General features: G+C 44.1%; 1 protein-coding gene and 1 pseudogene across 1 annotated transcript; both read left to right on the top strand.

Moving 5' to 3' along the window:
* The first annotated feature begins 9,285 nt into the window (after nucleotides 1–9,285).
* LOC120683575 lies at nucleotides 9,286–13,023 on the top strand (annotated as a pseudogene).
* Nucleotides 13,024–16,102: 3,079 nt separating this feature from the next.
* LOC120682558 (dol-P-Man:Man(7)GlcNAc(2)-PP-Dol alpha-1,6-mannosyltransferase-like) lies at nucleotides 16,103–24,492 on the top strand. Its single transcript, XM_039964516.1, has 19 exons — nucleotides 16,103–16,365; nucleotides 17,269–17,310; nucleotides 17,411–17,456; nucleotides 17,610–17,696; nucleotides 17,832–17,887; nucleotides 18,327–18,444; nucleotides 18,572–18,630; nucleotides 18,906–18,977; nucleotides 19,637–19,700; nucleotides 19,798–19,901; nucleotides 20,054–20,125; nucleotides 21,333–21,419; nucleotides 21,514–21,581; nucleotides 21,738–21,806; nucleotides 21,893–21,975; nucleotides 22,237–22,327; nucleotides 23,688–23,753; nucleotides 23,903–23,996; nucleotides 24,106–24,492. The coding sequence occupies exons 1-19, from the start codon at nucleotides 16,225–16,227 to the stop codon at nucleotides 24,184–24,186; spliced, it is 1,500 nt and encodes a 499-aa protein (XP_039820450.1). The 5' UTR covers nucleotides 16,103–16,224; the 3' UTR covers nucleotides 24,187–24,492.
* The last annotated feature ends 315 nt before the right edge of the window (nucleotides 24,493–24,807 follow it).

The following is a 24,807-nucleotide window of genomic DNA, read 5'->3' as shown; positions in this document are numbered from 1 at the left end:
CTTCCTTTTTTGTTCCTGATTGATGCAGCAGAAGTAGCTTCCTCCTTCACCTCTGCTACTGCTCACCGATTGAACCAGCAACAGCAACATCTCAGGCCATCTATGCCTGCACCGCATCCTGCAGCTCTCTCGGATTTCCACCTCCAATCCGCAGCATCGAATCACAAATTCACAACACCACACGAGCTGCTCCCTCTCCAAAAATCCCAAACATCAGAACAACATCTTTATGCTGATATGCTCCCCTACAACACGAAGAACCTCAGCGTCACAGAGCACGGAGAGCTCGTAGGCCTTCTTGAGCGCAGGCCGTTGCGGCGCGACCTGCTGGATGTAGGGCAGCCTGCCGACGACGACCTGCTGGCTGTAGGGCGCGGGTTGGAGATGCGGCGCCGGCGCCGGCGGGCGGGCGGAGATGCGGGCGAGCTCGCGCCGGCCCCGGCAAAACGCGCGGCTGCGATGGGGATTGCGGCGCCACGGGCGGGCGGAGATGCGGGCCAGCTCGCGCGGACCCCGGCCACGCGCGCGGCTGCGGTGGGGATTGCGGCGCGGGCGGGCGGGCGGGCGGGCGACCACCGCTAGGGTTGTTGCGGGTCCGGCGGGTTCCGTCTTTTGTTCACGGGCTTAAGTGGGTTGTTCAATGTTAGGCCACAAAAATATTGCAGCTGGGCCGGTTTTGCGGGGTGGGTTAGCGGGTTCGTTTTAAAACCCGCCACACCAGCAATTTGATTTGCATACCATGATGGGAGATCTTGGAACTGGACTTTTCTTCCGTCACCCTGCTTCCTTTTCCTTCCCGATGCCGCGATGCGTGCAGCCTCTTGCCTCGGGGGTACACGCATGCAGGTGCTCAAGGCCTACGAGGCTACGACCTATCACTGCCTACCTATGATCGTGTCACAAATGGAATAAACCTAGGCCCGCCGTACTTGCATCGACGGATGGACAGCGACGTCCGGAAGCCTTTCCTTCCTGTGACTCCGCGAGGAGGGGAGCGGGTCGGCTGGGACTGGGACTACGACTCTGGGCCGTTTAGTTACCAAAAAAAACCGCGAGACGATTTTTTCGAGAACTTTAACCGCATCACTAGCCCGAGTCATGCGCGACCGGGGGGCGGCGGGTGTTTGGAGCTGGCCGGCCGCGGGCTGGCGGCACGCGTGGACACGGGGGCATGGGCCTCCCTCGCTCCCCGTCTGATTTGACAAATGCAGCGGGAGCGGCCCGCCCGGTTTGCGGAGAGAGGACGGGGGCAAGCCGTGGGCGCGTGTCTGGGGAGCAAGGAACGAACGGCCGGGGCACGTTTGGTGCATGTTGTGCGTGCGCGCGCGCGCCGGGTGCCCGCTCGTGTTCGTGTTGCCCGGCCTGCGAACGAAATGATGCGGTTCCTGCCGCCGGTGGTGGAGGCGCCGAAAGCCTGCGCCCGCGGCCCACACCACCGAACTGTACAGAAGGGAGAAGGCCACCACCTGCTGACCTGCGTGCACGGCGGCGCTACACGGATCGGTAGTAGTAGATGATCACAGCCGATGCCACGGTAAGGAAAGGGCCAAATCACCATGCATCATTAGAGAGAGACGGATGGAAGAGATGGGGGCCGCGCGCGTCATGATAGTCTGGCCTCTAGGGCGGTCGAGTGTGAATAGGCGAGCTGAGCGGTGGAACCTGGAAAGGCGATTTGGATGTATTCGAATGGCTCATGATTCGTGTCGGAGGTCATCGTGCGCATCAGGCGAGACCGATCGAGCAGAACATGAGAAATTAGAGGAAATGTCGTCTCTGGTCTCTTTTCTAATTTCTGTCGCATGGAATATTTCGATACTAATTAGGAAGATTAAACATATTTTAATTATAAAACTAACTCTATATGCATAGAGTTTATTCACGGGATGTATCTACTAAATCTATTTAATTTATAATTTAAAAAACAAATCTATTAAATCTAATTAACCTCTAAAATCGTCTGGTGAAAAAGTCTAGAGGTTACGAATTTTTTTTATCATTAGTCTAGTTTAGTACTTCTAATTAGGAGTCCAAACATCGTATAGGCTCGCACTTGTGCGTTGTGCCGGGGCAAACGGCACCGGTGCCGCGTCTATCTGAACAACTCTGGCAAGATCATGACCATGACTCTGAACGCAACAGATAGACGAACTGCTCGTTGCACGCAACGACACTGCTATCCGCTAGCTCCCCTCTAGGCTAGCTTGCTGCCTTTGGCCTGTCCCCTGCTACTTTGCTACTACGGATGTGTTTAGGGCGCGTTTAGTTCCCAAAAATTTTCACCTCCCCCCCTTTAAACACAGGAATGAAGCACTAAATGTAATTGAATAATAAAACTAATTACACAGTTTGGATGTACACGTCGAGACAAATCTTTTGAGCCTAATTAGTGCATGATTAGCCATAAGTGCTACAGTAACCCATATGTGCTAATGATGCGGTCAAAGGCCTCAAAAAATTCATCTCGCGGTTTCCAAGTGAGTTCTGAAATTAGTTTTTTAATTAGTGTCCGAAAAATCCTCCCGACATCTGGTCAAAGAATTGATTTGACACCCAAAATTTTTTGCAAACGGAACTAAACGCGCCTTAGTTATAGGCTGTGTTTAGTCCCCTGGGAAGCACTGTAGCGACAGGGAAAAATAACTGTAGCATACTGTAGCACATTTCGTTTGTTTATGGTAGATATTATCTTATTATGACCTAACTAGGTTCAAAAGATTCGTCTCGCAACGTACATCAAAACTATGCAATTAGTTTTTTATTTACCTACATTTAGTACTCCATGCATGGGTCATTTGCTATATTTAATATTTCGATGTGATGGAAAGTGATGTTTTTGTGGGGGTTTTTGGTGGATCTAAACACTGCCATAGAATTTCTCCCTCCAAACTTCACTATTCACCTATCACATCAAATTTTTTACCTCATGCATGTAGCATTAAATGTAAGTAAATAAAAAAACTAATTGCATAGTTTTGATGTACACGACGAGACGAATTTTTTGAGCATAGTTAGGTCATAGTAGGACAACAATTACCATAAACAAACGAAAATTGCTACAGTGTGCTATAATATCCGATGCGATCCTTTTTACAACTATTTTACGGATCGGATCTGAACTCTGCTACTCGTGCTGGTAGTGTACAAACCAGTAGACTCCTAGCTTCAGTAGCAGAGACTCCCAGCACGTACTCTGAACTCTGGTGTACTCCTTTCTTGGAACACGCACGTAACGTAATGAGAATAATACAGTACTCTGAACTCTGGTGTACTCCTTTCTCTGAACTCTGGTCCGGTTTAGATCCAAAACGAAAAATATAAAAATTTTATAAATTGTTTGCATGGTGTAATAAATGTAATCGAAAAATAAATCTCATTACACAAATAGATTGTAAATCGCGAGACGAATCTAATGAGTCTAATTAGGACGTGATTAGACACTAAATTGCTACATTAAATGTGCTCTAATGATGGATTAATTAGGCTCATTAGATTCGTCTCGTCGTTTACAGACGAGATATGTAATTAGTCGACGAGATATGTAATTAGTCTATATTTAGTACTTCAAATGTTGAAGATTTCTTTCCAGAAATGTAAAAATATAAAATACAAAATAATCTAAACAAGCCCCGAGTACTACCATGCAATAACAGATGACAACCGATCAAGCTGCAGTGTTGTACAACTACAGCGCCGCGCAGTCGTACTCCTCACACATGCAGTTGTCGGTACCCTGTAGCAGGGATACCCACTTCTACTGCAGCAAGGCAGGACTCGCGTAGTCATGCGTAACTACGCCATAATGAGCGGAGCAGCCGGACCCCACCGGTCAGGCTCTTTCCTCACCAGGCCAACGGCCCCGGACCCGCTCCCCGCTCTGGGACGGGTCCGGTGACGCCACGTGTCCCTAAGGAAGGGAAGCTCCGAGCCAATGCCCGAGGACTCGGACCCCCATAGGGGTCCGGGATCTCCTCGCGCCCGTCCAGACCTCCCACGCGCGTAGAACTAACATGCCGCCAAGGGGGTCCGGAGCCGCCACATGTCCCGCAGGCGCGGGCGCGGGCGCGGGACTTCCGCTGGAGGACTCGCCCACCCACCGCATTCAATGCGGGTGGTTGAGGCGTGCTCTGCCGCCCCGGCACGCGGGGCAGTCTTTGTCAGGCCTCACTGTAGACCGCATATTACCGAGGTACACAGTGCAGCCGCATGCGTTGCATCCGCGCAGAGCCCGTCTACCGCATTAAATGGATACGACGGCACGGCACTTTTTCATCATGTCGCCTACGCCGCAAGCTACACCGCTGTTCAGCTACGCTGCAGGCGACACTGCAAGCTACGCCTAGCGCCGTTTCGACAAGACAGGGCAAAGCACGCCGGTCGGAAGATCCCCGCGGGCAAGCAAGGAAATTCAGGAATGAGATCTCCTTCGCCTGCAACGCCATAATGTATGAACATTATGATATTTTATACTACATCGATTGGGCCCACCTGTCGGAGACCCAACGGCCATGTACGCGCCTCCCTTTAGATATAAAAGAGAGACGCTCGCTACAAAGAGGACACACACAGACTCACACTGGACTCAGCACCAGAGACGCCAAGACTCTCTCGAGACTAAGGCAATACAACACACAGTGGACGTAGGGTATTACGCTCCGGCGGCCCAAACCACTCTAAACCTGTTGTGTTCATCGTGTTCTTCCAGCGAGATCGAACTAGTCCTAGCTAACCCCCGAGTACTCTCCCTCTGGGCTTAGGCAGGTGCATTCCGGCACCTGGCTGTGGTTTACCACACCACGACACACGTTTTCCTGTCTGACTGGCTCATGACCTATCCGCGCATCACTGCACTTGATATGTAATCTGAGCTGGGATCTCCAGTAGCCTAGTTCTTTACATTGACTGTGTTTAGTTGCGAAAAGTGTTTGCGAAAAGTGTTTGCGAAAATTACTGTAGCGTTTTCGTTTGTATGTGGTAAATATTGTTCTACCATAGGCTAACTAGGCTCAAAAGATTCGTCTCACAACATACATTAAAACTATGCAATTAGTTTTTTTTATTTACCTGCATTTTGTACTCCATGCATGAGTCATTTGCTATATTTAATGTTTCGATGTGATGGAAAGTTTGGAAAATTTGGAGGAGTTGAGGGAACTAAACACAGCCACTTATGCGATCCTCCAAGAAAGTTTCATTGGATTTGGTTGGTGGGTGGGGGGGGGGGGGGCGAGATCGAGATGAGGCAAGGCAATCGACAGACAGACATGGAGGCTAGCCATGCACAAGCTATACGCAAGTGGACCAAATGGGGAGGGAGCCCGGGAGAGGCATATGGCTGATGGCCCTGAAGAAGAGGCTTTTTTACAGCAGCTGCAATGATAACAAAAGTCTCTCCCCGTCTGCCTAAGGGGGTGTTTAGAAACAGGGACTTCAAAAAAGTCCCAGGGACTTTTTAGTATTTAGAAGTATTAAATAAATATTAATTATAAAACTAACTGCAGAACCCTGGGGCTAAACTGAGAGACGAATCTAATGATGTATCTTAATCTATGATTAGCGAATGGTTACTGTAGCATCACTGTAGCAAATTATGAATTAATTAGGCTCATTAGATTCGTCTCGCGAAAAAGCACTCAGCTGTCAAAAAACATTTATAAACATATTTTGTTTAATAATATAAAATAGTAAGATTCCTTTTGATGTGATAGAGACTTTTGGAAAAAGTCCTGGAGCCAAACAGGCCCTAAGTGGTTATCTTACTATTACTAATTAAAAATTTAAATTTTTTTAAAAAAACTCCGCATAAACCATCTAGGATCCTAGATAGACATTCTTAAACAATAGAGAAATCCTGAAAATTCTCACAAAAATTAGAAATATCCGACCATCACCCCAACAACTCTAACCATAGTAGTTATTGGATCTGTTATTTTTTTCTAATAAATTATCCACCCCTACCATTATAAAAATAGACTAAAGTAACCCTATAAATATGTAACTAAATTACACACATGTGCCATTATAAAAAAATTCAAATTAACCACTAATCTTCTTATAAATTACCACCTATACCATTATAAAATAATGCAAATAAATCCCTAAATTTGGATATGAATTATCCAATCATGTCATTATCAAAAATAAAAGTAACCCCTAAATCTGAATCTAAATTATATAATATTATGACAAAAATATCAAAATGCACCAATATAAAATTCTGAATTAATATTTTAATATATTATTTGTATAAATATACTATCCCTGATATGTGTCACCATGCATTCATGTATGATGGAAAAAATAATTCTTAAATAAATAGTTCAATTAAATATACATCACACACATGGAGGTTTCATACAAAATGAAATTTATTACAACTATATAATGAAAGATATATATTAGAATATGTATTAGAATATTTTATAGTTGAAAGAGGGCGTGAGATAGATAATCATAATTATTAGCTATATAAGTCTTATGTTTATATTAATTCTAATTAATCCGTACGGGTGCACGAGTTGATAAGCTAGTGGCCCTGATATGGACACACCGGGCCATCACTCGCCGCTGCAACTGCAAGCTGCGTGTGCGCGCGCTGCCGCGAGCCTGCGATCTTGGCATGCATGGCTGCTCCTGGTAATGGCGTGCTAGGCCCACCACTTTGCCCCCATGAGAAGAACCCTAGTTTTCAATCGGAGTATCATGCGCGTGACCAGGGCCACTACTTGCCGCTGCAGACATATGATTGGCACGAACGCTAGCTGCACGGCCCGCTTCCTCTCCTGTGGAGCATCGAAGATGACTGCCCTGTGTGGCCATGTTGTTTTTTCTCTCCAGAATAGCAAAGATTCCATTACAAATATATAGTAACTGGCTGGGCCGTTGTGTCAGCTGTACCATGCATGGTACTGCGTCTACAAAGCATGTGCACGTCCGACGTCGTATATGTGTATGTAGATGCATATGTATCCATGCCTCTTGTTGCATAGTACCAATGAGTATGCATTTGCATGCACACATGATATGATGCATGTATCATGTGTGTGTACACATCTGCAGGTAGAAGTGCTACTACTAGAGGTAGATGGAGGAGTTTTGGGAGTGGAGTACTGGACTACTGGCTGCAGATGTGATCCAGGTTACAGGCTTGCACATCGAGTGTGCCCGTGCTTTTTCGGTGGAGTGGTGCCCAACAATTATTGAGCAATTGCAGGGAACAAAAGGTACAATCACTGCATTCTTGTACCCCTGATCGACCGCTCCAGTAACATATGCTCCTCAATTACCCTAAAACAAGCCATGCATGAAATCTTTTGCTCAAAGGTAGGGGAAAAGCTCTGTTGAAAAACAGTACTAAAGCCGTGGTGCGAATGGCCTTCGATTTTTTTTTACCACCACGCTATGCATGATGTTCTTGCAATAGTTTGGTCGTCGTTGGACTGCCACAGTGCGTGCACTACATCCATTCATTCCTACAAGGCGTAGTTTATTAAATTTTCACTACTGCCGTACTGCGCTGGTCTAATAATGTTTATGTTATTGCGTGCCATAAGATTTATATACCTGAGTTCATATTTAAAAGCAGTTGCTAGTGAACATGATTTTCAGCTAAAATTGAGGACCAAAGATCGATTTCGTGCAGCCAAATTACGTTCATTTAATTAAAATTAATAGAGCAAGTAGTAGCCTATATGCCTGAACGAGGGGGAAGAGGGAAGTGGCGGCTTGGCACGATCACTTTCTCTTTTCCCTATCACAAATATAAGTATACATTTTTTAAATATATTATATTAAAAATGTTATAGACTATTATGGAAGTATTTTCATAATGAATAGTATTATTTTCTGAAATAAAATAAATTAGTATTGTCGTTTTGTATTTATGAATTTTAAGATATTGATGATCACAGTTAAAATAATTTGAATTAGGATAAAGCTATATAGACTTATATTTATGATTAGGAGAATTACTTCGAGAGATCAGTGGATGTATAGCCATTCAAAATTGGATATTTGGGTTTTGGGGATGATTGATGATGGTTTAAGTTTAATTTAGCAGTTAAGAAATGTGATTGGAAACAAAAAAGAATGTTATTAGAACCCGTTTCCCCCACCAAATATTCTAGCACAACAACTCTAGATGCAAGGCCGTGTTTGGTTGGTAGTGAAAAAGTTTACATGAAAACTTTTTGGCTCTTTGACCACTAATTAGGGGTACTAAATAAAGTCTAATTACAAAACCACCTCCACAATTATAGTATTGTAGCAGTTACTGTAACTAATGAAGCCTTTGACCGTATGATTAGAGGATGATTATGCGCGGTTATTGTAGCATCACTGTAGCCAATCATGGTGGAACTTGGCTTATTAGATTCATCTCGAAAAGTTAGTCATCCGTGAAAAGATTTCGCAAATAAACTTCGTTTAGTACTCCATGCATGCATTCGTCTTTTTGTGAAATTTTTTTCATGAAGTCATCCAAACACAGCCAAAGTATACATAGAGCATGTTTGTTATGGCTTCACCACCGGCTTTTGGTCAAGCCCTGCCGATGCATAGGGCCATCTTCAAAACAGCTTGACCACTGAAGCCATGAAGAAGACACAAAACGGTTTTGCGCGACTAAAGCTAAAAATTGTGGTTTCTCATCACTTCACCTTCACCTACCTCTTCAATCCATTCATGAAAAATAGAAGAAGTTGTTTCACCAGATATTTTTCAAAACGGCTTCTTCCCACCAAAGAAGCTGCTTCACCCGAGGAGCAACAGCCAGAGCCGTTTCAAGAGAAGTCGTAGCCATACCAAATATACATTATGAGTAAAGAAACCATAACTTAAAACACAAAAGTGTTAGAGCATCTCCAGCAGTCCCCCAATAATCCTTTCCGAATAACTGGTATTGGAAGATGTCTCATTAGTAGTTTTAGGATTATTGAGAGAATTGCTTTTGTAGTCTCACAATAACTTTCTGTCAATCCAACTATTTTATTGGGAGAGTCACAACTCCCCCTTTATTTAGGGAGAGGTGAGGTAAATTGTTGTGATATTCTAATAATTATTAGGAAAAGAGATATGTTTTGGGAGATTACTGGAGCATTAGTTTCTTATGTACTCTTTTAATATGGTAGTTGGATTGGGACTGGAGGACTGGGAGATCCTCTTAGATGATGAATGTGAATGCAAGCACTTAGCACTATTATACTAGCCTAGCGCGTACAACACCGCTACAGGAACAGGTACTGCCATCACACCACCATTTGAGCAAAAGGCTCTTTAAAGGGCATGTCTTGTCCAGACCTCCCATCTGGGCTACCAAGCTTGTCCACCACTCCTTTTTTTTAACCTAAAAGACAGAAATCTTCCTCGGCATCTCACCATCGATCATTCGAGCCATTGATCATCACCACGACACCCTCACCTGCATGGTCGATAGATCTTGTGTTATATGCGTGTATGGAGGGGAGCAGCCAGTTTGAGACCTGCCTTCCTAGCCTCTTCAGCCCATGTGCCCCTTCTCCTCCTCTTGCTCCGCTGCCGAACCAGCCCAAGCTTCTGCAGATGCCGTTGTTCCAGGAGCAGGGCGGGAACCATGGCGTGATGCTCTCTTCGTACCACCAAGGCGGCCTGTACCCTCTGCTTCTTCCCGGGATCCCCTTCTGCAACTCTAGCGCTGGCGCCGGCGAGAAGCCCACCGGTTTCGTCGTGCTGGACGCCGGCGAGGTAAATTAAATGACGCAACGCAACGCAACGCGCGCGCGCCTGGTTGATTTAATGGCATAGGCGCATATCTGGATTGTTCCTTGATCCTCTGTAAAATTGGTTTTGGCAGGCGGGCACCTCAGCGGCGAAAGCCGCCGGCGAGATCGCTAGTACCGCCGCTGCCGCCACGTTCCACGGCTCGAGTTCATGGTACGCAGGGCGCGGCGCATCGTAACTCGCCGCTTAGCTTGATTCTTGAACATATGGGGGAGTAGTACTGTGGCGTGGTTCACCGATTGTTAGGGCTTATTGGTGTGGGGTCGGGGATTTCGCGTTGAACTGATTGGGATCACATCGGCACATGTGTGTTGACGGGGTGAACAGGTGGAAGGGCTCGGCGGCGGCGGCCGGGGAGAAAGCGCGGATGAAGGTGAGGAGGAAGATGAGGGAGCCGAGGTTCTGCTTCCAGACCAGGAGCGACGTGGATGTGCTGGACGACGGCTACAAGTGGCGGAAGTACGGCCAGAAGGTTGTCAAGAACAGCCTCCATCCAAGGTACTCTATAGTAATTCAATTCGTTAATTAGTTGGTTCATAAGAGCACACAGTAACACGCAAAGGCAAAAAATGAATACTAACCCTAATGCTCTGTCTACAAAATTACAATTGGAGCGTGAATGTTTACCCGCCGCCGGCCGCTATGCAAAAAACTGATACGTTTTCCACAAAATTCCTATAAATAGTATCCCTAATTTTCTCGTTTTTACCCACAAATAATAACCCACTTCAGGAGTAGTGTGCGCAGGTGCTCTTCCGCCTGATGCATGATCTTGCTTTTGGAAGTCAGAAATCATATGCTAACTTGCCAAAATTTGAAGGGGTGATAAGCTGATTGGTACTAGCATAGTAGCATGTCTCATCTGCTAGTTTAGTCCTCTCTCTGCTAGTGGACTAATGTAAAAACTTGTCGAAGGCGGTGGAGTCAGCATTGAGCATTGCTCGGTGGACTACTAGCTCATCTGCTAGTTTAGTCCTCTCTCTGCTATATAGCAGTGATATTTTGACGTTTTTTTGAATGACAGTGAAAGTTGGAAAAAAAAATAAACCAAAGGCTAGCTTGAGATTCATTTGATAGTTTAGAAGGTCTCAATCAATTTTCTAAATTTGACATTTTGATCTCAACATATTTACAAATTTTCTAGCTTGGCCCATATGTAAATAACTTTTATAAGTCTGTATGAAAATAATGTCAGATTTGCCTTTTAGAGAACAATAAAAGTCAGTAACCTCAAATAGAGAGTAAATCATAGACCTCAGATTATTTGGGAGTAATTGTGTATTTTTTCTGCCTTGCTTTGTTGATAGTAGGAAAGTTAAGATTGATGGCATTCCTGTCATAGGCAGTGATATGATACATTGTCCACTAGCTTCTCAGTGTGAGAGACAGAGGCTAATAAAATTATGACATCATAAGGAATACTGCCTGAAGACTGAAGAGGAACATCCAATCTGATGCAGTTTTAGGTGTGTTAGTTTCATGATATATACTTCTATAAATGTGTGCTTGCATGAAAAAAAATTGATATACACATGCAACATATTAACAGGATGAATATTCCAGATATGCCATCTGTCTATAATAATTAAATAACTTTATGCCAAGACTGAATCGTCTTTTTCTATGACATTGGGCATGCTTGATGCGTCATCAGTGATAGTATATCCTATATATGTTGATGTTAGATAAGTCTTTTGCTTTCATTTCGCCTAACCATGACTTATAGTAAGGATAAATCAGAAAATTTGTTGCTGTGAGAGTCACACCACACAACCTATTTCCAAAAGAAAAGAAGAGTCAGGCGATGCAATACTACATAGTGAAAGGACAAATTTTCCTCTGTTACATATTCTCTAGAATACCAGTTTCAGGAATTTGTAAAGCAAGAGACCCTTTTCCTCTGTTACTAGGTCTAAGTTCTGATCATGCATCATCCACGGCATGCACTAGTAAAACCTATCATCATTCATGATCTGCAACAATAGGACACGCATGCACATGAAGCAGTGCGTATGGATGCGCTGGGACAAATGCCAAATGGTGCACACATTTTCACAGAAGGATGTTTATTCTTCAGACACTCAATGCGCCGTAGGAAAGGCAAACCGACCTGTCCATATGATTGTTGGTATCTTTGAAATTTCGTTCAAGCTACATATCTCATTCGCAAGTGCTTTCTTTAGATAGAGGGCATGTAGTATATATAGAGCTTGAATCTATGCCGGCCTGTTCATGTTTTTGTCTGTGTTTGGAATGCTTTTGAATAATATATATGCTAGAATACTCTCTAAATTCAACGCACATATAATTAAAACTGGCCAATCAGATTCAGTGCAACTTCACATAGTCCATTATATGCATAGGAGCTCTCTGCCACGTAGATTTGATTCAGTTTTGATAATTTGTCATGCATGCAGAAAGAATTAAACTTAATTTTTTTTGCCATGCATGCATAATTGACGAAGACCCAAACATATGGGGGTACAGTATAAAAAACCGACCACTTTTTTACATTATGCCGGGGGCATGGTGAAAATATTTGTTGTGGTACTAGCTATGGAGTATTATTTTCACAGTGATATCTGTACAAGAATTATTTGATCAATGTAACGGGTGAACAAGATAAATCCCAGCCATTTCCATACCAGCAGCATATGCTCGAATGTCGGGATTGAAGTGGCACTTTTTGAACACATAAAGCTGATAGTAGATAGTACAGTTTGACAATGCTCGCTTTTAATAAAAAAATTATAAACATCCATAATTTTAATAAAAAATTTAATAAACACCCATAATTTATGGTTCCAGCAGTTCGCTGATCCGCCTTGATAATGTCATTTGCATGCGTTCAGGAGCTACTACCGGTGCACCCACAGCAACTGCCGCGTGAAGAAGCGAGTGGAGCGGCTTTCGGAGGACTGCCGCATGGTGATCACCACCTACGAGGGCCGCCACACCCACTCCCCCTGCAGCGACGACGACGCCGGCGAGTCGGCGACCACACCGGCAGCTGCGCCTTCACCTCGCTCTAGAGATCGACGACGCAGCAATGCTAGCTGTGTGTGAGATATATGTGGATGATGATGCACCAAGATGTTGCTTTGTGGATCGGATGCACATTTTGTAGAAAGCAATCAGCAGTAGTAGCTGCAAGGTCCATCGATCCAAATATAGGGCCTGTTTAGGTCATTTTGCAAAATAATTTTGCAAAGGAATCTTGGTCATTTAAAGTACTAAATGAAGTCTATTTGCAAAACTTTTTGCATAGATGGGTTGTAAATCGCGAGACGAATCTAATGATGCTAATTAATCCATGATTAATTAATAATTAGTGGATGGTTACTGTAGCATCACTGTTGCAAATCATGAATTAAGTAGACTCATTAGAATCGTCTCGCGATTTACAATCCATCCATGCAAAAAGTTTTGTAAATAGACTTTATTTAGTACTTCAAATTAGCAAGATTTTTTTTTCACTTTAATGCGTTTACGGCTTCTTTACGTTTACCTGTAAAGAACTAAACAGGGCCATAATCTACGTGTGACTTTGGTTATATGCATGCATGATTGCGTCAGAACATCTGATGCTGTTAGACATGGCAAGCATGCATGCACGGCACAGAAAGCGATGCCAGGCCAGGCCACCGTGCTAGCTTGCTGCTGGCACTGCTGCTGGGCAGTACAAACATTAGCCTTGTTTAGATCCCACCCCATAAACCCCGTAAACATAAAAAAAATCGTCACATCGAATGTTTCGACACATGTACGCAGTACTAAATAAAGTCTATTTATAATTTTTTTTGTATATATGGGCTGTAAATCGCGAGACGAATCTAATGAGACTACTTAATCCATGATTTGCAACAGTGATGTTACAGTAACGATCCGCTAATTATTGATTAATCATGAATTAATTAGCATCATTAGATTCGTCTCGCGATTTACAACCCATCTGTGTAAAAAGTTTTGTAAATAGACTTCATTTAGTACTTCAAATTAATAAGATTCTGACGCAAAAGTTTTTTGCGCTTGAACTAAACAGGACCTAATTATACAAAGAAGGGCCGGGCGGCTCCTTGCTGATCATGCGTGCAGCTCCTAATGATTGCGAAACTGCGCCGCCACAGCAGTTGCTGCAAGTGAGGAAAACGAACATGAGCTCCCAGACAAATCTCCGCTCACATGTTCGTGTATGTCTGGCGGCTGACTGCATCGGATCGGAAGGGCAAGAACCTGAGAGGCTTACTACTTTTTTTTCTTCGAAAGATTCTGAACCTTACAGTTCGGCATTCATTAATAAAAAGAGAATTGACCCTGTTTATAAATAAATCGGGCCCAAAAAACCGAACAACCACAACTAGTACACCTACAATTACAACACCTACAACTAAACAATAGCCGGTTGGATTGGGACATCAACCGGGACACTCAAACTTGGCCGGTCGGATTGGGACATCGACACGAGCCACCACAACCAACGCCCATTCGCGGCATCGCCTCCAGCCAAGCTCAACGACCAGCAGCACAAGAAGCAGCCAGGAGCCTCCAGCCGCGCCACTGGCACCCCTGCTTGGTTACTGCCAGCCAAGCCACCATGGCATCGCTGGCAATTACTGAAGCAAACTGCCGCCGGCCACGCTGCCACGGCGTTCCCGACGCACCCCCGCAGCTGGCCGGAGTAGGAAGACAGCGTGACAACGCCTCCAAGAAGGTAAACGGCGCCCGAGGGCGTCGCCGTCGTCTTGCCGGAAGAGCCGACATGGCTTTCTACTGTGCCTGTCCAACGCCCAACCGAGCTAAACAGGGAGCCCCCCACTGCGGCACCTCGCCAGGCGCGTGCGCCTCCTCCTCCTGCGACGGCCGCTGCAGAGCCACGAGGGTCAAGCACTGCCACGACCTGCTCCTCCACCGTTTGGCCGGCGCCGCGCCCGCATCGGTGCAGAGCCCATGCACCTCGCGCCCAGGCACCGCGCGCCCTCGCCGCGGCCACCGTGGGCCCCAGGCGCCTCGCGCCCTCGCCGCGGCCGCCGTGCGCCCCACGCGCCTTGCGCCCCGGAACCACGCGCCCTCGCCGCGGCCGCCGTGCGCCTCGCCTCGCCATGCCCATCCGCGGCCTGAAGTCGCGCCAACACCCGGCCAGCCCCGGCCGGACTCCACGCGCTCCCGCCGGCCACGCTGGCTTGCCCGAGCCGTCGCCAGCCGCGCCTTCGCCGGCGGCCACCCACGCGTCGAATCCGGCACCGCGGGGGTCCTGGATCTGGCCTCGCTGGAGCCGCCGGCGCCGCCACCGCTTGCCCGACAGCGGCCTCCTTCAACACCTGCAGCGGCCGCGCCTGCTAGGCGAAGGGGAGGGGAAGGGCTGCCCCGCCGCCGCTGTCCTCGCCGGCCGCGCAGGCTTCCGGCGGCCATCTCCGGCGGCGGCACGACGAAGGGGGGTGGGGGAAGGGGCGGCGGCGAGGGGGCGGGGGTGTCCGCCCGAGTCGCCCGACGAGGGGGCGCTCTCTTCTCAGTGTTTTCTTGACGAGTGGGTTTATGCATCGAGGCTTACTACTTGATAGGTTAATTAGGCCACTTTTGATTAGGTCGCCGAAATAGCTGCATTGCCTATTGTTCCTTGGTCCTCTTCCTCACATAGGATCGGGCTTCCTCAGTTCTTGTTCTTGATTTTTTATGCGTCGGCATACTCGGCCACCCCTGCATACGACAGGCCGTGCCATCTCTCACTCACCACTAGGAGCTAATGAAACGTGTGGAGATAAATACAAATTCCCTAACTAGCGCACTAGCTATCGGTGTTTTTAACGTCACGGCAAAAACACCAACACGGACGTTTCACTATATTTTTACCATGTTAAAAGCGATGCGCATCAATTTTATCATGATAAAACTACTCTCATCTTTCTTCTCGTAAGTACTTAGTATTTAATTGGAATGAAACTCTTCCTACGAAGTAGGAACTTCGTTAGCTAATACTCCCTTCGTTCCAAGAAAAAAAAACAAATCATCCCAACAATTTTAGGATAAATTAACAAGACGGTAAAATGACCATGTTTGCTCCTATTTATTTGGCACTAGTTAATTTTTGCAGGCACATGCACTTTCTAATACGGTAAGATAATTTATTTCTTAGGACAAATTTTGAATCTGGAATGACTTTTTTTCTTGGAACGGGAAGTACTACAAAGCTGGTCAAGGAAAATGGAGGCCAAGGATCCCATTGGGCCTTAAACAATGAGTTGAGTTTAAAGCAACACTACACGTGCCGGGCCGTTTCTAATGTTGGGCCGGGCCCAACACGGCCTGCCACCAACTCCGACGCGCACGCGACGCCGCCGAGACAACGCCGCCGAGACAACGCCGCCGGCTCGCTCTCCCCTGTCTCTGCCGGCGTGCCGGATCCCCCGCTCGCCGTTTCTCAGTCGAGTCGAAACTCCGCTTCCGCTCCCGCTCCCGCTCCCGCTCCCGCCCATGCCCCGACCCAAGCCCGCCCCTGCCAGCAGCGGCGGCTGGTTCGCAGGATGGGGGTGGGACCTCATGCTCGGATCGATCGCCGCGTTCTACGCCGTCATGGCGCCCTACACCAAGGTGGAGGAGAGCTTCAACGTGCAGGTTCCAACCTCTGCTCCCTCCTTGTTTGCCTCGCCCCACTGCGTCGAAATCTGGCCGCAGTATCGTTGCCGCATTAGTATAGTGTGCTCAATCGGCTGCTTACACGTCCTCTCATTCTCTGGCGGCCGGTCACCTCCTCCGCCCCTGCCCGGCGTGCCTCATACTCGACGCAACCGCCGTTGCACCTGTGCAGCTGCTTCGCCGGCTCACCCCTGCCCACCCTGACTTGTTGGGCTCGGCTATTGCCCATTCATCCCGCGACCAGTAGGGACTATGGAGTCCCAGATTTCGGCGCAGTTACGGATGTTCATGTTCTGAGCAATTAGTTGTGTTCACTCGTAATTATGCACCGCAGATGCTGCAGGATGAATAATTGCTAATTTGTTCAAGCTCAGGCAGAACCTTTTGTGATTTGTAGTATGTGTTGCTTGCCTCTGGGGGGAAGAGAGGGGGGGTAACTTTGGATGGTAGTGTGAGTTCACACCGCCCAATCAAAGTGGATTATTTACCCCACAGACGTGCGATGGGACTTCTTGGATCAATTGTCAAAAAAAAGCTTATTGACTTAATGCACTGCCATGACAGAAAATGCAGACATTCTTTGAAATGACTTTGAATATACACATTTAGTTGGTACAAGGAGTTGTATATTGTTTGGTATGCAATCATCTGCATATGCTGTGCAAATGTCTAGTGTTTCCCATTATCAAATGTCAATTTATGTTTCTTTTATACAGCTCTGCGTCCTGTAACTTAGAAGACTTTAGTCTCATATCAAGTTTAGCTACATTTTTCACCTTCATCTGGCAGAATATTTTTACCTTATCTATTGTTTGAGGGTGCACTTTTACTGTCATGCATTTTCTATGGTCGAGCTAATCACATCATTCATTTATTTTGTAGGCCATGCATGATATTCTTTATCACACCTATCGCATTGAGAAGGTAAATACTGATGCTATTAACTCTCCAAATTTGGTTTAGGATAATATCTGTGGTCTTTATTAATTGATTTCCAACTATGTATTTTTATGGTTTTGTGCAGTATGATCATTTAGAATTTCCTGGAGTTGTTCCTCGAACATTTATAGGTAAAGTTCATGTTGACTTGAAACCCGTGATGCATGCAGCATGAAACAATATTTCCTCAAAACAAGATATTCATATGTGTTTTGTTAGGTTGCATAGCTTGTGGTCTCTATATGACATTATACATTAATGTGATGCACTGTAAATATTTTCAGGAGCATTTGTTATCTCTATTCTCTCATCGCCGGCAGTCTTTGTAATGCGTTTGCTTCATGTTCCAAAGTTTTATAGTCTTCTTACAGGTGATCATTAAAGCTCGGTACATATCTTCCATGAATGTTTATTCTATTTAGATGTATGGCTTGAGGCTTGAGAAGTTAATAACTTCTCGTAGATGCAGTTTTGGTAAACTGAATTTTCTCTGTTTTCTTTGGTAGTTCGATTACTATTGAGCTGTGTTACTTTGATGAGTTTGAGACTTCTCCGAGTTCAGGTATTTTTCCTTTCATCTCTCACTATGTCTGACACTGGATGCTGTTAGTGCTTTACTACTTGCTTCTTTCTGTTGTTGTTCATATTCTGAAAACATAGTGGTTAATGAAAATGAATATGATATAAATAATGCCAGGCATGCAAAACAGCTCATAGAAAGATGGAAAAAAATTAAGATCAGTAAAGGAATCTTGCTTGTAAATTCGAATATAGTGCATGCAGACTTTAAATACCATGAACCATAGACTGGTGTAGTTGGTCGTTAGTCGATTATGTGGTGTAGATGCGCGGTTGGCTTATCTGGAGCATCCGACACCATTTCGACATGCCTAGCTTTGTTTAGGTGGTTCGATAACTTTTTATTTAAGAGTTTATATTGGATTTCTCATATACTTTAAAATTGGAAATCATGGTTCTGTTGGCTTACTTCTAACAAGCAGGTAAAAAAGAAGTTTGGTCATCAATCTGAAGTGTTCTTTGTGGTACTAACTGCTATCCAGTTTCACTTGTTGTTCTACTCAAGTCGTCCGCTTCCAAATATCTTTGCTTTAGCTTTAGGTAAGCACAGAGCACACTGTATAAACAAAGCTGAAATCTGTTTCTGTAATGTTTTTGTGGCAACAATAGAAAACTTTAGGAGTTCACAAAAAAAGAAAATGACTCTTCTATGGTGTATGTTATGCAGTCAACTTGGCATACTCTTTATGGTTTAAGGGAAGCACCATACGTACATTACAGACCCTGGTATGCTTTACCTTAGATATACTCTTTGAATTTGAATGGTGTTGTTTTCACATTTTCTAAAGATTGTCTTGTTTCCAAAGTTTATCACGTGGATTCTTGTTTTTCAAAATTTGAGTTGGTACACACAACAAAAGCAAACTCAATCTAAAGTTCTGGACATGGCATGATTGCAACAAGTGCAAGTTTCAGCACCAAGTATCAGGGTCAACAAAGATTTAAAGCTTTTTATGTAACTAAATTAAACCAAACTATGTGCAATTCTCATTTTCTTGCAGATTGTTGCTGCAGTTGTTTTTAGATGTGATATGATTCTTCTTCTTGGCCCAATAGGGCTTGCACTTTTGCTGGTGAGTCTCTGGCCTCGCAGATGTCCAAGCTGTTTTCTTTTCATCACTTGCATTGTTTGTGCAGTTGTACTTGTATTTCAATATAGTTCTATTTTTGTTTAGTAAATTGTGCAGGAATCGGTATAAAGTATTTACTTTGCCTAGAAGTGAACCTGGCTGGGAGCACCACTAAATAGTAGAAACATAAATCTAGTCCTGAACTTTGAGGAATACTTAGATGGTATGAATACTCATGATTATGAACTTGAAGGAGCGACCCTCAGAACATACAAGAGGAATTATTCAGGCATCTTTGGAAAGATATTAGTGGTTTTTAGTTTCTATCCTGAACCAGTAGTACCTGCTCTAGGGGTCCCCCCCCCCAACACATCCCCCCTCAAATTTACAAATTGCTTAAGGAAGCACAAGCTGCCACCATTTGTTTGTCAGAAAAAGTATCTTAATCAATGCTTAACCAAGATAGCCCCCCTCAGAATTTATGTCCAACCTCCGTCTTTCTTATAGCCATATTGAAGTTGTAGGGTTGCTATGGTGTATAGTAATGTCTACTCTTGGCTACTATAAGAATTATCCGTACACCTTGTTCTTGTTTCTATATGCATTCTGTACTGTTGGGGCTGAGTTACCCTAACATATGAATTTGACTATGCTATTTACAGAGCAGGTCTGTTTCTCTGCTGGAAGCAGTAAAATATTGCATAAGCACCGCCCTTATATGCATTGGTATGTTTCTTTGTGTTACCTTTGTATATTCTGTAATGGAATTGCCACACAAAACCTTTGAGAAAATTTTGGCTGCACTATGAATATTTTTTTTCAGGATTTACAATGCTAATCGATTCTATAATGTGGCGTCGAATCCTGTGGCCAGAATTTGAAGTTCTCTGGTTTAATTCAGTTCTGAATCGAAGTTCAGAATGGGGTGTATCCTTTATGCTATAACAATTTTTCATCCTATTACATTATGTTACTTCTCTCTGCAGCTGACCGTTCCATTCAATTTATTCAATGTGCATTTACAAATGAAACATCCGTACTAACCCACTGGAGCTTATGTTCTCCTTAACAAGCTTAAGACCCATTCAATTCTTTGGTACTTTACCTCAGCACTTCCGCGTTCCATGCTTGTGGCGTACCCCCTTTGCATGGTAAGACAGATTCTGTCTGGTTAGAGCTATCATATGATCTGTTGTTTGAATTTTGAGTGATCTTAGACCATAGTGTTTTTTGAAATGTCTGCATGCCATTTTTCTTGACCCTAGGTACTTTTTTTTTTCCAAAATTGATGTTGGCATATACTCCCTCCGTCCCAGAAAGAGTGTTTGTTTAGAAAATTTCAGACAGGATAGTCAGAATGAAAAATGTCCTTCATACCCCTATTAAAAGTATGTTCAATTTACTTTCCCAGCCGGACTGGCAGATGGCTTCCCCAGCCTATTTAATGATGACTGTTCGGTTATCTGTGCACTGTAGTAAATGTCACACCTCTAGGATTCCATGGCTCCAAATTGTGGCGGTAAAAAATCTTAGCGCCAAACAATACTGGTCGAAAAAAGGGTAGGGGAGGGGTGCTCGCAGGATCTCAGCCTCGGGAACGAGTCAGCCTCGTTTCGGGTGACGAGAACAGGTAGGTCTGAATCCCAAACAAACAATCTTTTTGGGACAAATTTTAAAGCCTAAACAAACACTCTTTTTGGGACAGAGGGAGTAAGTATAAATCCTAAAGGATTATGACAATAAAAGCCATATTTTTCATTTCCATTTTACTTCAAGATAATTTGAAATTGTAAGGGATTAATGTTATAAGGGTTACTCAAGGATTTATGTACCTTTTGTTAGCGCGCCCCACTTAGCCAACCCGACCATAAAACCCAGGTGTTATAGTGGGAGGGGTGGGGGTTTTTATCCATAGTCCATCATTCCCCCTACGGCGTGCGAGCCCGGCGTAGCCCGTAGCAGGTTCTAGTGCCCGGCGTAGCCCGCAGCAGGTCTCAGCACACGAGAGGCGCAGGGGAAATCGCGCAACGGAAATGCGTGGCCGGGTGGGTTCGAACCCGGGACCTCGGCTCTGATACCATGTTAGCGCGCCCCACCTAGCCAACCCGACCATAAAACCCAGGTGTTATAGTGGGAGGGGTGGGGGCTTTTATCCATAGTCCATCACCTTTAACTGTGTCTAAAGGTATGGTGTTTTCTAAGCTTTGGTTGGCATTGCATTGGATTTATAAAGGCAATTATTTGTTTCTAAATTTCGACGAACTAGCTAGTTGAGATTTGAGGTATTGTTAAGGCATTAATGATTTACCGGTTGGTGTTTTACTGGAGATCTGATGAAGCCTTATAGTCCACTTTCAGGTTGGTGCCCTTCTTGATAGAAGGATAGCACCATACATGCTTCCTGTCTTCTTATTTGTCGTACTCTATTCAAAACTTCCACATAAGGTAATTTTTCATCTCTGGATAGTAGTCTGATTCTTATATCTGAAATTCATTAGGCCAATATTGCACATAATAATTGTCATCTTCTATATTTCAGGAACTTCGTTTCATAATTGGCTCAATTCCCATGTTTAATGTGTCCGCTTCACTAGCAGCTAGCAGATTGTGAGCAACTATCGTATCTGTTTCATACCATTTTAAAAAATGACAAATTCAAGCTGGGAATTTTAGCATCACTTATCTACCTACTTCCTTTATAAAAATCCTTGATGTTCAAGTGTCATGAACTATTCAATATTTATTTATCTTCATCACTTCCAGATATAATAACCGAAAGAAAGCTAGGTGGAATTTACTTTATATTCTCATGCTTGGTGCCTTTCTTGTCAGGTACTGCCTTGATGATTTTAATCCATAACTGTTTTTTGAATAGTATAACGTATTTAGCATCGATAACTTACATATGGTTCCTGTAGTCTAGGATACTCTGCTGTGACTTTCATGGCATCCTACAACAATTATCCTGGTGGCTATGCTCTAAAGGCTCTACATGAAGCAGGTGAGGGCTATGTGACTAAAGTGGAATACATGAAACTACAAACTTGTGTCCTATGGTCAAACACTCAAACTACAAGTGAGGCATAGGTGCCTCTATTTATTAAAAAGGTTTAAGTTTGGATAACTTACAAGCACAAAATGACAATTTGAGCAGCTATATACTCTTATTGGCCTCTACTATGACTATGGGGTATGTGGACGATAGGTGTCCTTTGTTGGCAGATACCACGAGCCATTGATCTTTGCATTCCTCTGTTACCAGATTCTTCAGCGAAGGAAAAGATGGTACATATTGATGCCTTCACCGCGATGAGTGGGGTTTCTCGTTTCTGTGAAAATGAATATCCTTGGAGGTATGCTCCTATACGACAAAGTTAGTTGACTGTTGGTCCATTAGTCTTATCTTTTGCTACTATTAATTTTGGACTGTCAGGCTAAAATTTAAGTCCTAATAGTTTTTTCCCTCAAATATTAAGTCCTAATAGCTTTATGAGTATTCTCACAGTAGTGGTTATTGTAGCATGCGAATAGGAATACTGAATCAGGCATGCCTCTTTACTACTCCCTGACTAGCTAACTCTTGGTCTTACCTTTCTTTGCCAACTACACATCCACTATATCTGGCAAAATATACCTCTGAGGCTCACTAGATATCCCTACACGGTACGTCTGCCTTATGTGGTCCAGCATAGAGTTTTCCCAACTTTTATTGAGTGTAGACTTTCTGCAATAGTCCAGTTTGGTTTGCACTCTAGTCTCTAGAATCTAATGGGCAATTATACCATGTTCTGAAATGGTGGAATAGGTATTCTGTCCTCGAGTTCTCTCCGAAGGCTCCATTTGGTCCCTCAATTATTAAAGTGACCGTTTCAGTCCTCAAACTTTTCATTTAGGGTCGACTTCATCCCTTAATCCTATGTGGCTTGCCATGTGTTGTGCTACATCAGCTAAGAGTTGTCTAAGATGAATAAGCATTTGTGGATTGATCTCATTTACCCCTTCCATCTCATCTCCATTAGGCTAGGCAGACTCACCAGCTCTTCATGTGGAATGACACAACAAGATAGCCATGCAACTATGTTGTTCAGTGACTTTTCATTTCAGTTTATATATTTCTTTCCTTGGCACATGTTAACCATCAAACATGTTACTTTTTTGCTCTACCAACAAATTATCGGTCTATCCAGTACTTCAAATCACATGGCTCCTCCTTCCTGCATCTGAACCTAATGTTTATGCTTTTGCCCCAGCATAGCCATAGGTCAAATACTGCCATCCTTAATTATAATGAGGTTGGATCTAGTGCTGGACCCATAGTTAAGTTGTATAATATTTGTTTTTTCGTTATTTTAAATTGCATTGGTTTGTATGGAAATGTATGCATACTAAGCATTGTAAGTCAGAACTGCTGACTTGATGGCACATCTGTCTTTGGCCCCGTTCGGTTCGCTGGTTTGGATGGGCTGGAGCACTGCAGCGGATGGTTTACTGTAGCATCTGGTTACTGTATCAGATGGTTACTGTAAATGGCACGCCATGATATATGGTTACCAGCCCATCCAAACCAGCGAACCGAACAGGCTGTTTGTTGTCATGTACTCTTTTGATCCTTCGTAAATTTTGACACCACCATTTCTGAGGTTTCATCAATTTACATTGAAATTCTCACAACAATTTTATTTTTGCACAATCAATCTTTTGTTCTGTGGCCAGGTATTCTAAGGAGGAAGAAATTTCCATTGAAGAATTTCAGGAAAGGAATTTCACCTATCTACTGAAGTGAGTTTAAAATCGACCATTCAATCATTTTGGACACCTAATATGTTTTTGAATGCTCCCAGCAACTTCTGTGCTTTTGATATATTTGATATGGATTTCACACCATGATGCTTAAATGCTCTCTCTCTTATCTCGGATACATGTAACAGTGAACACCAGTCCATTAGTGGGTACAAGTGCTTGTTTGCTGTGGATGGATTCTCCAGAGTAAAACTTCATCCCCGAATTCCCCCACTTTCCCTGGTATGGTAACTAGCCAAGTTTAGGAACTTGAAGTAACAATAATTCCATCATATTATACCCTCCTGTCAGAAATTTACTCTCTTCCTCTTTGCCTGCACATTTTCTACAGGTGAAAGAGCCCAAGGTGTTTGCACATGGGAACCTGAGAGACCCGGACATTCTCTCACTGAATTGGCCCGGTTGTCCCTGAGGACAGAGAAACACTCAGGTTTCTGTCACAAGACCACTAACTGCCAACACTGAAGATGTGTTCTGTCAGTCTGTATGATACAGATGGTATATCTTTTTTTAGACATATGATATATCTGGCCTGGGTCTTTAGCATTCCCTGCTACCTGTAAATCTAGTTGGATTCCACCCCAGATCCCGACTCCCAAACCACAGTTTAACTCTTAAGACTTAAGAGACTGCCATTTTAGCTGAAAAAATATGTAACATTTTCGAGCAGGGAAAAAGTACCGACGCTTTTCATAAACTGAATGAAGAGGGGGAATCACAAACAATCTTATATCAACTTGCTCAATTTTTTTTCTTTCTTTTCTCTAGACAGCTTCCAGACTCTATTAGTCAGCATGAGTGCGTGCTGGATGCAAAGTTCCTCAGTTTAATAATACCATGAGATATACAAACTAAAATATGTTTGTTAGCTTTAGCTACTGCAGCCCCGCTTTGCGACTACTATTCGGTGGCAGCCTGGCAGCGTCCGCACTGTACAAACATGCGATGTGAGACGAGAGGCCGCCAGACTGTGGCAGATTCAGAATTTGGAAGGTGGGTATTTGAAATTTCAAGTAGTGCAAAAAAAATTGAC

This window comes from Panicum virgatum, chromosome 7N (assembly GCF_016808335.1).
Source record: "Panicum virgatum strain AP13 chromosome 7N, P.virgatum_v5, whole genome shotgun sequence".
Lineage (NCBI taxonomy): Eukaryota > Viridiplantae > Streptophyta > Magnoliopsida > Poales > Poaceae > Panicum > Panicum virgatum.
The sequence above is the reverse complement of the archived record's forward strand: the minus strand, read 5'-3'. Positions and strand labels throughout refer to the sequence as shown.

Excerpts from the sequence above, each read along its gene's own strand:
- LOC120682558 (XM_039964516.1), top strand. The coding sequence starts at position 16,225 with ATGCCCCGACCCAAGCCCGCCCCTGCCAGCAGCGGCGGCTGGTTCGCA. Across the intron at positions 20,126-21,332 it reads TGGCGTACCCCCTTTGCATG|GTTGGTGCCCTTCTTGATAG; the intron begins GTAAGACAGATT and ends GTCCACTTTCAG. Across the intron at positions 22,328-23,687 it reads GAAAATGAATATCCTTGGAG|GTATTCTAAGGAGGAAGAAA; the intron begins GTATGCTCCTAT and ends TTCTGTGGCCAG.